The 17393-nt window shown below is 45.4% G+C and overlaps 1 protein-coding gene across 2 annotated transcripts in view; it reads right to left on the bottom strand.

Annotated features, from left to right (window-relative positions):
* pcxb (pyruvate carboxylase b) overlaps nucleotides 1-17393 on the bottom strand; it is a 136807-nt gene that overhangs the window by 93055 nt on the left and 26359 nt on the right. For both annotated transcript variants that reach the window (XM_035519670.1, XM_035519671.1), the window contains exon 9: nucleotides 6006-6168. In XM_035519670.1, coding sequence (XP_035375563.1) covers nucleotides 6006-6168 — 163 coding nt within the window. The remainder of the gene's footprint in view (nucleotides 1-6005; nucleotides 6169-17393) is intronic.

Raw genomic sequence — 17393 nt, 5'->3', positions numbered from 1 at the left:
TAAGCAGATCTGGTAGGCAGACCTGGCTGCCCAAGAAGGACAGGCTGTTCTCCCACTACCACCTGAGAGTGTTGGAGACAGTGCTGTGTTTCCTAACTGAGTGTCAGAAATATGAATCTATTAGAGACCCATTCTATAAGAATATTTGCAGCATGGGCCCTGCGTTTCTACGCTGCAGTAATGAAGACAAACTGCCCAATATCTTGGGTGAGAAGAGAGGGCCAATGATGCAAGCCGCAAGATTCGCAGCATCTTGTCGCAGCCTAAGGGACAAGCAGTAATTCTTTATTTCTTTCAGTTGGTCGGTTTTTGTTCCTATTAATGCTACACACCAAAGAGAGAGAGACCCAGAGACCCCACGGGAGTGAGTGCGAGAGAAAGAAAGGGAGAGAGAAATCAAGTATTTAACAAATGGGACAAACAACCAACTGAGTCCTTGAGTCCTCCCACAGAACCACAACATTTAGTGCATGCAGAATTAAGCCAATATCCATTAAATATAAAGATATAGAAAAAGGGGATTCAATTCCTGTAAACATTAAAAAACCCCAGTAACCTTCACTTCCATTATGATGTCCTATAATACCAAGGGTTGCTCAAAGAAAAACATCCCCTCACTCAACTGGTCCTTAGCCACAGTTCCGCAACCTCACAGGCTCAGCATCAGAGGAAAACAACAAACCTGATCAGGATGCACCACATTTATACGAATTTATAAGAATATATGTCATGTATAAGGAATCTCAAACAAAATCGCAATGTAAAATGACACGTTATCTAGCCCTAAAAAGATACCAAACATACACCATGGCAGAATACCTGACCACGGAGACTGAGAAAATCTGAGCACTACCTTGACTAAGTCCACACTCGGTGAGCACCGTCTGGCTACAGAGACAAGCAGACACAGGAAGTATACACTGCCAAAGGAACAAAGAGTTTGCCAACAATGCGAGGACAACAAAACTGGAGCAGAACTGCATTTTCTAACACAATGCTCAAATTTCAAGGAGATTCGTGAAGAATTATTTCCGAAAACTCCAAATGCTAATTGTTCCCGATTTAAAAGCTTCCCAGTTATTCAGGAAAGACCACAGGGAGTACTGGACATCAGTAGTACAATATGTCCTCTTTAAAAGAGACATTAGTGACAATACTGGTAGATACACAACATGTTTGCATGCATGCAAATACACACAGACCCAGACATGCATACACACACACCTACACACTTGTACGTTCATGCACACACTCACAAAAAACCCCTACCTGTTTCACTACAACACAAGCACCCTACTTTATTTATTTATAATGCATTTTGTTTTTTTCTGTTGTAATGCACTGGTGTTTAATCTTAACAATGAACTCAAGTGAGAAAGCGAGAGAGACAGAAAGGTTGAGAGAGTGAGACAGAGAGAGAGAGAGAGAGAGAGAGAGAAGGAGAGAGAGAGAGAGAGAAGGAGAGAGAGAAAGGGAGAGAGAGGAATTGTGGCATTTCTATTCTCAGACTACTGCAATACTCATGATGCTTAAATTTGATGGTTTGAAGAAATGTGGACGTCTCAGAAAGCAGCAGGTCACACTGAAGGTTTTTGTATGCAGCACTGCATCTGGGAATTAGAATGCAGTGTTAATGGAAACCTCGACCCATTCTCCCGGTGCCAACATCCACCACGTCTATTTTCAGTTATAATTACCAAAGAAAAATACAGAGGTTAAGGAACTTCCATAGTAGAACAACAAAAGGCATAAAGACAGAGACCACACAGGGCACTGCGAATGCTGACCTTTACCGAGACAAAGGTCAGAGGGTAATCTCCGTCTCCTCCGTGATTGACCTGACAATCTCCCAAATCAAAGGCAACCATGACCTCCCTTGAAACACATCTCTCGAATCTCAAAATACAAACTAGATCAGATAGCTCAAATCCTCCCCTTCTTCCTCATTCTCTCGTGGACTCTTGTTGTGACTCTTAGTCTCTTCTCAGTGTTTTGCCTCTATTCATATGGGGTACAGTACATTAGCTGCCTCACGAGGTGTGATGCTGAACGACTGAGCAAGTCAAACGCATGCTGCTTTTCACAAACTGATTACCTCACTGCCTGAGGTTATCGGTTAAAGTGGAGAAGAGTTCGGTTTAGGACAGCTAAACTAAAAGTCAGGCTTGTAGCAAAAAACACCCCCCCCACACACACCCATCCACACCCGCACCCCAACACATACCACCCCACACACCTGGATTCTTTCATGGGATTATTGCCTGTGATCATGTACACATCTAAGGAAAGGACCACCTGTTCACCCACTAAAGCACACACACGCGCGCGCACACACACCTCCATCTTAAACACACTTACAAAAATGCCATGCATATTTCATGCTTACAAAGCAGTGTAATTGTGTGTGTGAGAAAATGCTCTCACCTCTAACTACTCCGTTATCTGATCTCCTGGATTAGCTAAAGCAATATCAGTTCATTAGTTCATTGTGGCGTGCATGTGCTCGTGTGTGCGTGAGTGTTTCTGAAAGGTAGGAGAGTATGTGTGCTTGTGTGTCCTGGGCTCTTTGATGCAGTGAGAGATAGCGACTGCACAGGACAGGTGTGTGTAGAACAAATGAAGCAGTATCATTATCAGGGGATTTGGTCTCCTTCCTTCTCTCTCTGAAGAGAGGAGAGGAGAGGAGAGGAGAGGAGAGAAGCGGATGGTCTTCTGACCAATTTATTGGACTATTTTGGTCAAAACCAAAATAGTTTGCTTTCTGTGCACTGAGGTATCCAGGTATATCTGTTACCCTAACTAAGAGCACTGCATCTGAGACCCTGTCTGCGCTAGTATCCGAGTGCGTATGACCATGCTGTGGTGAGAGGACCCAGAAACAGCAGCCATGCTGACAGAAACATGGCTCACACATTTCCTCTTGAGAGGCACACCCCTAGAGGAGATCCTGTTGTGCACAGTTAGTGAGCGGAGCGCCCCTGCCTCGCTGGTCCCATGCCTGGCTCCCCCTCCATTTCACTCCCTTTTCAAAGAGCAACTGCTCCATCATTTGAAGTGGGAGCGTGTCTCTGGCACATGCTGCTAATGTTTACGAATGTGCCACGTAGGACTCAGGCACAAGGCAGCTGCCTGCCGTGATGCCTCGGTGCCACCCAACTTTCAGAGTGTTTTGTTTGGATGAACTTTAATGAGTGATTCGCCTCCACTGCATCCACATTGTGCTTTCTTTAATTAGGTAAATGAGTATGTGCATATGCGTCTGTGAGCGAGAGTGCGTTTGTGTGCGTGCGAGCGCGCTTGGCTGGCTGCATGACCGTGTAGTGTATAGAAAATCTGGGAGTATTCATTCTGCTATGCTTGTGCATCTCTTTGCAATGGAGGGTGTAAAAGTGTGTGTGTGTGTGTGTGTGTGTGCCCGTGCGTGCGTTTTAAAATAGGTTTTTATAAATTTATAAACCTAGCATACATTTCTATATCTCATACAAATCTCCAAAAAAAAAAAAAAACAGGACAAAGAAAGAAGACAGATGAGTGATGAGTGGAGTGAAAAGGAAAGAGAGAGACAGAAAGACAGAGAGAGAGAGAGAGAGAGCGAGAGAGCGAGAGAGCGAGAGAGAGAGAGAGAGAGCGAGAGAGCGAGAGAGCGAGAGAGAGAGAGAGAGCGAGAGAGCGAGAAGGGTGAAACAAAATGAAACATTAGCCAAAATCCAACAAAGGTGAACTATGGGAGCATGACTATGGGTCTAAATATATCTCATATAGAAGAGGGAAGGAGAGCAGGTGAATGCAGCAGCTTCAGGTGCGACCGTATCTCCACATGCGCTGTCTCCATCCATCACCATGTCCCTAATACATCACTGTCTGCTTCTGCCTCTCTCTTCCACGCCACCCATCCATCCAGCGCTTACGCTTCCATCTCGTCTCAGAAGCACCAGACTTTCCGCACTGTACCCACACGACCCCGCCTCACGCCAGTTGAGACACTGTAAAACCTGCCCTGCCTCCTGGCACGCCTGTCACTGTTAGACCCCGCCCACCCCCGTCTCCCGCCAGCCCGAGAACAGCGGGGTAATGGCCTCTCGCAGTCTCTCGCGGTGGATAGGCCAGGCAATTTGGAGGGCTTTTGAGCTGAAGAGACTGGAAATGAGTCCTCACTCTGTCTCCAGCTCTTTACTCCCCAACGCTTCCTGTGTCATCCCTCGACATCTCTCCCCGCCCCCACAACACTTCTTTGACCTCCTTAGAGCTCTCAAGTCGTAACTTATTCATTCGCCCGAGGATTTATTCTGTTTGGCCATGCATTTCTCACCAGTGTTGTTATTTATTTTTTATTGTTTTAGACACACACACTTGGCCTTCTTATGTCTCTATTTACTGTCCGCGGCGCTTATGACGGCACTTCCCTTTTCCTGCGCGCACGGAGAGACGCGAAAAGGGGCCGGCAGACGAGAGGAACGTGAGGCATGAGGGTAAGAGCGCAGGGAGCAGAGGGAGGATGAAAGGTCATCAGGGGACTGAGTGGCTATCACTCATTTCTGACCGGAGGAACGAAAGAGGGGTCAATTATCTGAGAGGGGTAAAATACGACCTTATAAATCCAGCAACCACAAACAAAACTGGGCACGATCAAATCCGCATTACTGTTTGCTCAGATTAGCCTAATTGGCCCCGGTCAAGGTGGGCCTCGTTAACTCGTCAGTCGTCATCCTAACGAGAACATGATCAAGAACACAGGAGGGCTTTCACACCCAGAGCGATTTTTCTGGAGCTGGAGGAAGATACAGCAAATGTGTTTGCCGTCTCGGAGCTGTGGCTGACACGAAGCCAGCTGCCTCCTTCACTGAGGGGAAATTAGAGTGCCTCTGGAGAGCTAGTGATCAGTTACTGATGTAGAAGAAACCATTACTGATACTGGGGCCAGAGGTGGGCTGGGGAGAAGAGAGAGAGGGATGCACAGATGCACACAGACAGACGAATACATGGAGAAATAAGGAGAGATGCAGAAATAAAGAAAATGAAGATAAAGAGAGAGAGAGAGAGGAAGAGAGAGAGAGAGAGAGAGAGAGAGAGAGAGAGAGAGAGAGAGAGAGAGTGTGAGTGAGTGAATGTTGGAGGCAAACTGAACTCTGTTCCACTAATAGCGTTTTCATGTGTTCTATGAATCATTCATTCTCGGTCACAGGACGTGTGCAGAATGTAGATACGTGCACATCGCGTACGTGCAGCCAGCGGGTCAGCTTTGAGTGTACATCCGAATTTAACCTTGTAAATCTGATTTACTTATGCTGGATCACCTCAAACTAGGATCCACTCACTCATTATCACGCTATACCAAACGCAGACTAACGTCAACCCTTCAGTGGTAATAATCAAACAGAACGATCTTAAGTCTTTTTGAAGGGCCCCGTTCCTATATGTGCCATTTACCGCACATGACAACAAAAGGCATCAAACTGGTACAGCAACAAGCAGTTTCAATGCATGCTACTTGACATCCATCAGTAGGAACACAGGTGGGCTGTCAGAGGGCAGAAAAAACCTGCATTTTTGAACAGCATCTGCCGATGGTGGCGAAAGTGATTCAGTATGGTTGTCTTGCTAATGGAGTGCAAAGCTCTCCTTTTGTGCGGTGAGCTTCATCAGTCAGCCGTGTTGACAGATAGTGGTCCCCGGTTTAACTGGGCTTGCCTTTCACAGTTTTAGTAAGAGCACTCCCCCAAAACTGCCTAGCAATACTAGCTGCCCAATGGCTTAGCCAAAATAAATTGATTTTGCTTCAGGGTCTGCGTACATCTGTGTGTGCACGTGCATGTGTAGAGCTGGGCAGAGTTACTGGAAAAAATCGTGATCTTCAACGAGACCAGAGATGGGCGAGGGTTTGGCAACATCATCACACAAAGCGAGCAGGCCTCAGCTTCCACGAGCCCAGCTGAGAACTTATGACCCTCCACAGCCCGTTCGGCCGGAGTCACCGCGGTCGCCATGGCATTCCTGGACAGGCGTACCTCTAAACGGCCGGTGTCTGGCTGGAAGCCACGGGCGGGGTCCTCGGTGGTGACGCGGCACTGGATGGCACTGCCGTTGATCCTGATCTTGTCCTGCTGGAGGCCAAGCTCAGAGAGACTGCGGCCCTCACAGACACGGAGCTGGGCGTGAACAAGGTCCACACTGAGGGGAGACAGAGAAGGCAGGGGTATGTTTCCATGTGACCAAACGCCAGACGGCTCACAGCTTGTTTGGAGAGCGCAGAGGAAGACTAAATCAAATTAGCTACCGTATTTGTAATTTGTTTTATTAGTTTTTAACTTTTTTAATGAAACATTGATTCCTCATCTGACTACATAGTACATCAGCACCGGGTAATTCCCTGTGATGAACTACAGCTTTGTTCTGTCAATAGCTTGTGAATTAAACACAAAAGATTGAGAGACTCAAATAATGTGGGCTTCAAATCTCTCCAACCAAAAAAAAATATCCTCGGATAAGTCATCCAATTAAGTTGTTTTAGAATTGATTAGCCCATAAAGTCAATTGAAATGAGATCAAATGGCTTGAAGCCCGAATAGACCAGAGATTCTTAATGTGAAAAGAACTCATTTATGGAAATACTATCTTAGGAAATAGCATACACAAAACTGGGAAAACCTGCGTTAAATCAAATAATTCAATTGACAGTTATGATATTAGTCTGCCAAAGAGTTTTAACCAAGACAATGAAGCACTCAGCACCCTGAATCCTTGGGAAAGGAGTGTGTGCGCACGCGTGCATGCGAAGGGGCCACTCAGTGAAAGTAAGCGTAAGAAAAGTGTTCACAGAGACGCAGAGTTTGCACACACATATCATATTCATGCGGAGAAGGAAGACATATGGTGGCTGAGTACTACTGCATCACAATAAAAGCCAAAACAGAGCGAATCCCTTCACGTGCATACGCCTGCTGAAACTCCGCTGGCCTCGAGCTAGTAACTAGCTCTTAAATATCTGGATACGAGCACAATGGCAGTACCACCACGTAGCAGCTTTCTATGTGCCGCCTCCAATTGGCCAGGTTCGCTGAAGCAGTGATATGGTTAGTATGAATGATGTGGATAAAATGTCCTTTTAAGCAACGTAACTGAGGCTGAGTACACAGCGAGCCAAAATCAGCCTGTTATGGTATGCTCAGAAATATCGTCCAGCAGAGTATGTAGGCTGTCGTAGCCTGCTCGCCTGGTGGGTGCAGTGCAGAACAACAGCCAAGTCAAGTGTTGCCCACACCAGGCAAGCGGTGATGAGGCTCTCAGTCTCTGGCAGCAGCAATAGTTATTGATTGAAAATACCTTTAGTTACAACCCTCACAGAGACAGGTAATAATAGTAGTAGTAGTAGTAGTAATAATAATAAGTTAGAATGATACAGTGCCTTTCATATACACAAGGTCTCTTTACAATTTCAAAGAGAAAAAAAAAAATCCTCAGCCAGAAGTAGTGGAAATATGAGCTGGGCTTTGTAAGTAGAGAGGCGTGGGTATGAATAGATGAAGGTAAGGAGTTCCAGGGGCAGGGGTAGCACCACTAAAAATCTCACCACCCCCAGAGAACACAGCTAGGCACACCTAGCAGACCAGAGTCAGGCAATTGGATTACAGATGGGGCCTGTGGAAGTAGTAGCTTAGAAAGACAGGGGGGTGCAGGTACTAGCATATAGTACAGGTATATGTGTGTGTGTGTGTGTGTGTGTGTGTGTGTGTGTGTGTGTGTGTGTGTGTGTGTGTGTGTGTATAAAGAATACTGTTAAGAATACTCAACCAGCTAGCAACCAGTAAGGACTCAGGGAGGATTTGTGTGAGGCATTTCTAATTAGGAGGACAGAGTCTCGCACACACTTATTTATTCTATTAATAAATGTGCACACGCACATTTTGCTAGCAGTGAGGATGACATACAGTTCAGAAAATACTGTGAAATAGATATTGTTGAAGGTCAGAAAAAAGTCACATCAATAATGTCTGGAAAACCAACCAAAACATTAAAACACAATGAATTTTGTAAAATAAACAACTACCACTAAGTTAAAACTTAATACACACAAGATGAAATAAATTTTGCCTTCAGAAAGAATGCTGTTATGAAGACTCAACTAGCTTCCAGTAAAGACTCACAAAGGATTTGTGCAAGGCATTTCTAATTAGGAAGACAGTTTCACACACAGTTCTTTTTTCTATTAAAAAAACATGCACACACACGCACATATACACACGCACACATATATCTGAGAATATCTGTGTTCATCTAGTGTATGGTTTTCTCTGGTTTAAATATTACATATGTAAAACAATCCCTTTTATAGGCAAATTTGGTGGTTCACCAAGTCCATAAGTAACATTAGACACAAACTCTCACACACACACACACACACACACTCCTTACATGCACGCATGCACTCACACACTCACTCACATACACCCACACATTCACCACCCCAATCTCCCCTCTAGCATCAGTATTCTATTTTCAAACACCAGATTCTTAATTAATTTCTGGTTATGTTGTTGGGTTGAAGAAATGGGGACAGAGAGAGAGGGAGGGAGGCCAGAAGAAGGGAATGAGAGAGAATATTGAATGTCTTCCACACCAGGAAAGGGAGGAGACTGGAGACAGCAGAGAAAAGAGACAGCGTGAGACAGAAACGTGCACATACACACGCACACACATCGAGAGAGTGAGAATGGCAGAGAGAGGGAAAGAGGAAAAGGGAGAGAGAGAGGGAGAGAATGAGTGGCTAGCTTGTTGAAAAATACAGAGAATTCCATTATGTTTCTCTCATAAAGCATGATGGAAGAGAATTGCTTTGAAAAATGAAAACGAGAGCTGTTTATTTTGTGTTCTCACATTCTGAATCTGTGGATGTCATTGGTCAGAGGAGAGGAGAGGAGAGGAGAGGAGAGGAGAGGAGGAGAGAAGAAGAGATGAGAGGAGAAGAGAGGAGGAGAGGAGAAGAGAGGAGGAGAGGAGAGGAGAGGAGAGAAGAAGAAAAGAAGAGAAGAGAGGAGAGGAGAGGAGAGGAGAGAGGAGAGGAGAGGAGAATGTGATGATATTGATATTGATTCAGAACACTGTGATGACCTTCAGTGTCAGCCCACCCACACACTCACATACGCCCATAGCCAAACACACCCTCCACACACACACACCTCCACACACACACACACACACACACCCAAACACACCCTCCACACACACACACCCAAACACACCCTCCACACACACACACACACACCCAAACACACCCTCCACACACCCACACACACCCTCCACACACACACACACACCCTCCACACACACACACACACCCTCCACACACACACACACACCCTCCACACACACACACACACACACACACACACACACACACACACATTGTGTTGTGTTTTCTTATATACTTGTTATCTATTCTTTTTATGCACTCCACCAAACTATATTAGATTCAGGCCCCATCAATGGAAAATAAGTTGTTTCTGTCATTTGCGTGCCATTGTTCTGACAAGCCCAATGATCAAAGTCCTTTGCTCCATAGGGTGAGAATGAATCATTTCCGTTAAGATCACAGAATACCTCTCCATTCCTTTGTTCTCTTTCAATAAATGCCTCTTTATAATAAACACCTACCTCACACTTACAGGCACTGGCCTCTTTATTATAAACACCTACAGGCACTGGCCTCTTTATTATAAACACCTACAGGCACTGGCCTCTTTATAATAAACTCCTACCTCACAACTACAGGCACTGGCCTCTTTATTATAAACACCTACAGGCACTGGCCTCTTTATAATAAACACCTACAGGCACTGGCCTCTTTATTATAAACACCCACAGGTACTGGCCTCTTTATAATAAACACCTACAGGCACTGGCCTCTTTATAATAAACACCTACCTCACACCTACAGGCACTGGCCTCTTTATAATAAACACCTACCTCACACCTACAGGCACTGGCCTCTTTATTAGAAACATCAGTATAAATGTGCAGTTACAGCTCCATCAGCAACCCTCTACCACCTTCATCCCTGGTCAGGGCGTGGACTGACCTGACATTATTCTGAAAATGGACCTCTCTTAGCACAACATTAGCACTGCCACTGTAATAGTGTGGTTGCCACTGTGCTGACCTGGTACAAGATATCAGAGCAGTGCTGCTGGGAGAGTTTACGTGAGTCAGAGTCATTCCTGGGTTCAGGTTACTCCACCAGTCAGATTCTCTCTGGTCAGCAGTGGGTCTGTGGTCAGTCACTGACCAATGTGTAGCTACACCTGTCAATGGGAGCCAGATGAGTAGAGATACTTGACGACTGTGTGATTGCCCAAAAGTGGAAATTATGACTGTCATCTCAGATATGACTGCCTAAACCTCATCTTGGGATTTGGCCTATAGTGAAGTTAGTAAAGACGCTCTGTTTCTGAAAGGAAAAGATGCTACATACTGGGCGAATAACATTATACTAACTTAGAAACAATATTGCACAGGGAGTTAAATCATAAAGACAGAGTCAAGATCGCTTAGACTATGCTATAATTAGCTTTCAAATGATCTTATTCATCTTGTGGTGCCCCCCATCAGTTATGTCCAGATAGCAGAAGCATGTGGTTAAAAAAAATAAAGACTAGCACATCCCAAACAAATCACTGACACAGCATTCTGAGATCGTGCACGTGAATGGACCTTGGCCTCCTTGGTCCAAATGTTCGGTCCAAATCATCAACAATACAAATGAAAGGGCTGGACAGATCCAGGCTGATCAGGAATTACCAAGGAACGAGCCGACGACAGAGGAAGAGCAAAAAGGGAGCAGTCTACACCATCGCTGCAAGATTCCTACTGCACACGTCGCTTGGTGTGCTGTGATCCTCTGCTTCAGCTGCAAATGTACTCTTGCATTAGACCAAACCAGCTATTATTGATTCCATTACACTCCCATTCACGGTGCACAGTTGCCAATGGCATATATCATGAAGATGAGTAAAACTGTATTACACTTCCATTACAGGACCAGTCTCATTTGTGGCACACATAAGATGTCTGATCTTTATGATGGCTGTAAAATGCACTTCTATTAACTGTACACACTGTACTGTACTATTACCACTCCCACTTCCCATACATAATTCGGTTAGCACCAGACACTTAGTACCTTAAAACATCTTCCACATACTGTATTTATTAATGCTGTGATTTAATTATTATTATTATTATTAGTGAAATAGTCAGGTGTGCCTTCAAATCAAATCTTTACTTTCATCACCTCAAAACATTATTCCAAAGCAAATATGTAATGGGATAAAGAGTGTTGCATGCTTTTATCAACAGCCCTGATTATCGTTTCTGACAGGTTATGTTTCTCATCCCAGTGAGCAGACACACATATGTTAATACACACATACATAGATGCTCACACACACACACGTGCACGCTCACACACGTGCACGCTCACACACGTGTGTACACACAAACACGCGTCCACGCACACACACACACACACGAACATTCGTGCACAAACACACACACACACGAACATTCATGCACACACACACACACACACACACACGAACATTCGTGCACAAACACACACACACACGAACATTCATGCACACACACACACACACACACACACACACACACACGAACATTCATGCACAAACACACACACACACGAACATTCATGCACACACACACACACACACACACACCTTTCACATTGAAGGGGGATATAATAGGATAAGAATGAAATATGAGCAGATAAAAGAAAAAAATCTGAAGTAATAAATACAACATCTAAGAGATAAATGGGGCAGAGAAGGAGTGTGGAAAAAACAGAGAGCGAAAGAGAAAGAAGGAGAAAAAGAGTACTAGAGAGACAGAATAAGACAGACACATTCACTCCAAAAATACCTTTCAAGGCAAGTATGTGGGTAATGATTCATTTTGATGTAACAGTTTCTGGGTCAATTTTACTGAAAAAGTTGTTTGGGAGTAGTTGATTGCTTCACACATCAGTGATGTCACTTTGACAGTGAACTGATATGAACAACAACAACCTAGAAAAACCGACTGGTCCTCCAGCTGTCTGCTCCAGCACCCAGACTGGTGTGCTTCATACAAGAAAGGCACGCGGGTGCCAAGTCTGATGGCACAGAGCCATCATTAACTAAGACTCCTATACAACTCAAATGTCAATACATTTGAAGATCAGTGACTTACTGTGTCACGGTATGTTTTGTCTACCAGAGTGTTTTTTCCCCCATTTTTATCACCAGGTAGCAAAATCATGGTATAAATCAAGCAAAATATAAATTAAATAAAAAAGAATAAGTAAATAAACAAATCAGGAAAGTGTTTTTAAACTGCTTGTATACCGTGAGCCCATTTCTGCTGGGCTCAGTGAATATAATAAACATGCTACTGGAAAATGTTTTAAGTTTAAGATGCTTGTGCCCCCTGGGACTAGAGACATGGAACAAATACACCCCCCCCCACACACACTCACTTTTCCATTTTTGAACATAAAACATAAAAGCAAATAACATATTGTTAGTGTATAAAAGGTTGCCTTATTATATTAGTCAGAATCTCATCATTGGACCAAGAGACTCTGACACACGCAATCGATGTCCCACCACACAGCCTAGAGACAAGTTTACGTCAAAATGATGGACAGCTTTGTAACAACGCCGCTCTCCACACGGAGCAGACAATAGAGTTAGCGCCCCGCTCCTTCACAAACAGAAACAGCTGCTTCTGAGAGAAGCGGGAGGAATGAAAAGAGGACAGGAGACAAAGAGAAAGAGGAGAAAAGCCACGATGGAGAGCAGAGCTGCTCAGACGAGGAGAGAGAATAAACTAGAAGCCAAATCTTGTCCGGTTTTCCAGCGAAGGTCAGAGAGTGTACATCGCCGGCCAGCCATGGCGGATTCTGGCTAATCTGCATGTTATGAATATTCGGTGAGGAATCCGGCTTCCGGCCCCTTCCCAGTAATAGGAATGTTTAATCTAGCTCCCTCTGCTTGGTGATCTTAGTAACAGGAGTGCGGAGGGAAGGGGTGGACTATGGCCGACCCCGGGGTAAAGTACACAGAGCTACAGAAAAGGCAGAACATCTGTTAACATCCTTTAACAACATGATCTGTTTTTCACAACCCGCCATTCACATTCCATCCACCCACCTCAAATTATTCAGCTCCAATTAGATCTTGAAGCAAAAGAGCATATGTGTGGTGTGTGTGTGTGTGTGTGTGTGTGTGTGTGTGTGTGGAATAAAAAGCTTATAGGTCACTATCTCGGACAAGCTCAAGGTGTGTACAGAATGTACAACAGCAGAGGGGATCTGCTAGTGGGACCCTCCACTTTTAGAGAGAGACGCTGCTCTGTCCTTACTTAACGCTTCCTGTCTGCACCGCAGACCCGCAGATTGGAAGTGAATGACGATAAGGCCCACAGGGATGTTGTGCACATGGGTGGGTGGGTGTTTGTGTGCGTGTCTGCATGCATGTGGATTAGTTGAGTGGAAAGAAAAGGAACGGGAGATCTGAGGCTACGAGAGCCCGGAGCGGATTTTTGCCAGGCGGCCCCACCTGCTCCCGCCCGCTTATCACATGGAGCAGGCCTCAGCATGCAGCTCCACCCTCAGGCCCTTCACTCTAATTGAGGCGCAGTCAGCCAAGGACCCTGCGCATTCCCAGCAGGTCAACCGTACAGTTTCACAGGAGCCAGTGGGCCCTACCATGGAGCTGCGTCACGGGACCCTTTCACCATTTCAGGTGAGAGTGAACGGGGTCTTAGCTCATGTATTCACTGTTCACGTACTTGCACCGCTGGAGTCATTATTCTGTGTTTTAGTGCGTTACCCTTTTGCAGGCTACCCTGCGAAAAATCTGTTATTTATTATAGCTTTCATAATGAAAGCCAATTACAGACTATGAAAAACATCAAGGAAAGGCCAAAAAGTGATTGTACAAAAAAGCACACCGGTTTTATTGAGCTGATGAGTTCTAAAAACAGAAAAATGGCTTCAGAAAAATGGTAGTCAACCATACCAGGAAAAGAAAAAAGAAAAAAAAAGACAAAAGCATATTCTTCATGTCAGTGTGATTTTTAAGTACTAAAGAAGAAGAAAAAAGAATAATAATCCAAAAATACTCTGCATTGTTACTTATGATGACAGAACGGGCAGAATCAGCACATAGCAAAGCCGAGGTCCCAGCTGGAATCCTTCAGGAACGATTACATTTAATGAAATCCTGCCTCCCGTGACCAGTGGCCATAAAGCTAACGGCGTCACACTGCTGGCCCTGTCCGGCTCCCCCCCATTTTAATTAAATAAGTCCTGCTAGAAACTGGCCTTTTAATATTTTGTGCTAATTTGGGAACAGCACCCATAACACAAAATCCCAGCCCCATTACAGTGGAGACCACATCCCGGGGGGGGTTGTCGCCCGGCTTTGTTATATCACTCTGATCTCAGACCAGGCATGGAGTTTCTGCTAGTACAGGAAATGTTTACATTTGTGCGGTGGAAACTGGCCTCACATCAGCGTGAAGGGCAGTGTTTTTGTGGAGCAGCTATTCTTATTCACTGAGCAGCACTGCCAATGAGAGCCAACTTAAGCACTGTGCTGGGGTGCACCAACCAGGACATGTAAACGATTCATGAGCAATTTGAATGATGATAATGCATGCTCGTCAAAATGGAACCCAGCACCAGTGGAGCATTTTTCCAATTCAAAAACAAATTTGCTGTCAGGAAATGATGTTATAATGGGTTGAAGAAAAGTGTTTAATATTTAGATGCAAGTGTGTGTGTGTGTGTGTGTGTGTGTGTGTAAGAATGCATTCTGAAAGTCACTGTTGTAAAGGAGGGCTAACTGATAGAGCTTTAAATATACACATAATCAGTCAGCCCCCCTTTACCACAGTGACTTTCAGAATGCATTACACACACACACACACACACACACACACACACACACACGTACACGGACAAACACACACTCACGCACGTTCACATAAACACGTGTGCATACACACACACACACACACACACACACACACACGTAGAACAGGTAGCAGAGCTGAAGAGTGGAACAAGGAGACACACAAGAGACAGACTGTTAGTTGGAGGTCACACACTCAATAAAAGCGGCTGATAGGACAAAGAGCAGACCCCAGGCAGAGGTGGGAGAGAAAATACAGATAAAGAGAGCAAGAGAAAGCGCAAGAGAGAGAGAAAAGGAGCCAGAGAGAGAGAGGTGAGGGTGGCATGGAATGGTTCAAAATGCAATCAGAGAAAAATAACCGCAAGACACAATGAGAAAACAGTGGGAGGCAGGGAATCCTGACAGGACCAGAGAAATGGGAAAGAGTGAGTGAGGAAAGGCCAAGGGATGGCAGGAGAGTCATGGAGAGAGAGAGAGGGTGCCAAAAAAACCACTACATACACACGACACTGCAATCAGTCACACTAATGAGCTAATGGATGAATGAAGAAAGCAATGAAAACAGAAAGCTCCTATAGATGCACAGAAATTCACACATAGCTGGCACACACACACACACACACACACACACACAAACACGCTTGCATACATGCAAAATCATCTCCGAATGTGTGGTCAGTGTTTTCAGGTGGCGATGGTGACACTTTTGATGGTGTAGTGTTTGGATAAGTGAACACATAATCTGTTTTATCGTACCATGCTCTCCTACTGACACGCCATCAGTGGCCATTCACGCTCTAATGACAGGAACAATGTGTCTATTACTGATCTCATTTCCATTTCAATCAATGCAAATTACAACCATTTAAAGCCCTGTGTGACCAAAACACTCATTTAAAGACAACTATGGATTAAAAAAAAAAAAAAAAAAAACCTGGCTCATTTTTGCAAATACAATATATGAGTAGAAGAGTTTATGCAAATATGCTCATGCACAGAAAGTATTATATTAAAATAAAGCAACAAGGAAAGGTTTATGAGTGTGTGCATCGGTGTCTGCGCGTGCATCTGTGTGTGTGTGTATCTGTGTGTGTGCGTTCGGGCGTGCGCATGAGCGTGTGTGTGCATGCAGTGGCATTAAGGCAGATACTCTGCCTCTCCGGGGCCCTGCTGGTTTTATTAGCTCTGCTATTACCTTTGCAGAGACGGTTGGAGAGGAAAGGAGAGAGAACATTTAGATGTTGTGGACATGCATGTATCCCCACACACTGGATGGGGGGGGGGTCTTCACACATGTTTGTTTTCATGCATTTGTATGCGCGCGCGTGTTTGTGCATCTGCGTTTGTGTGTGTTAGATGGAGCTAAGGGTTGCAGAAGCTGTTACACGAAAGGATGTAAAAATAAACATGTGACTTAAAGAAAGAGAGCGCAGGAGAGGCGAAGGAATACCGGGATGAGAAGACGTGCGTGACTTCCTCTCGACTGCAGGCAGTTCACTGCTTATCCATCTACAGGGAAGAGGGAGCGATGAGCAAGAGGGCGGCAGAGAGGGAGAGACACAGACAGAGAAGGAGAACATACACTCCTCTCGACGCCCAATTGCCTAACCGCTGGAGTGCGTGCCCTTCAGGCTTTACGGCAGACAAGCGCAAGAGACAGCAACAGCTGCCCGCCGAGACCTTGCGCCAATTCCAAAGAGTCAATAAAATATCGGCGCACGCTGGTGAATCGCAGTCAGACTCGCACGGCCGTGTCACGCGCTTCTCCAAAGCAGCTCTAGGAGAGGAACGCGAGCAGGCGTGCTGCTGCCACACGCGACGGCGTCCAGCAGGGGACTGTGCGCTTCAGTGTCTGCTTTGGCAAATGGGAGACGGCAGTGCGAGCCATGCAAGCCAATTCAGCGCGACAGTGTCAATTGTACTTGACAGGTCTGATATCTATTATATATGAGCCCCCCCCCCCCCCCCCCCCCCCCCATTTCCCGGGGGAGAAACTTGTTCTCGGAGACGTACAAGAAAGAGAGTGAGAGAGAGTGAAAGAGAGCGAGACAGAGTGAGAGAGAGAGAGAGAGAGAGAGAGAGAGAGAGAGAGAGAAAAAACACACGCCGGTGTGTGTGCGCGCGTGCGTGTGTGTATGTGCGTTGGTGCGCGCGCGCGCGCGTGTGTGTGTACGGAGGAAGAGGGGCTGTGGGAATAAGAGATGAGAGCGGCATCAATCACTCGACTCATCAGTCTGATAATGCGTGCGCGCGTGTGCGCGTGTGTGTGTGTGCGCGCGTGTGCTTGTTTGTGAGTGACAAAGAACGGTATCAGGCTCATCTCTGTGTCATTACAGTGCAGCTCATAGGTTATCAGAGAGAGCGAGGGCTATTTCTAACCTCAGCAGCCACTCTCCCTCCATCTCTCTATCGCTCTCTCCC

This window comes from Electrophorus electricus, chromosome 19 (genome assembly GCF_013358815.1).
Source record: "Electrophorus electricus isolate fEleEle1 chromosome 19, fEleEle1.pri, whole genome shotgun sequence".
Taxonomy (NCBI): domain Eukaryota; kingdom Metazoa; phylum Chordata; class Actinopteri; order Gymnotiformes; family Gymnotidae; genus Electrophorus; species Electrophorus electricus.
This window is presented reverse-complemented; position numbering and strand designations above follow the sequence as displayed.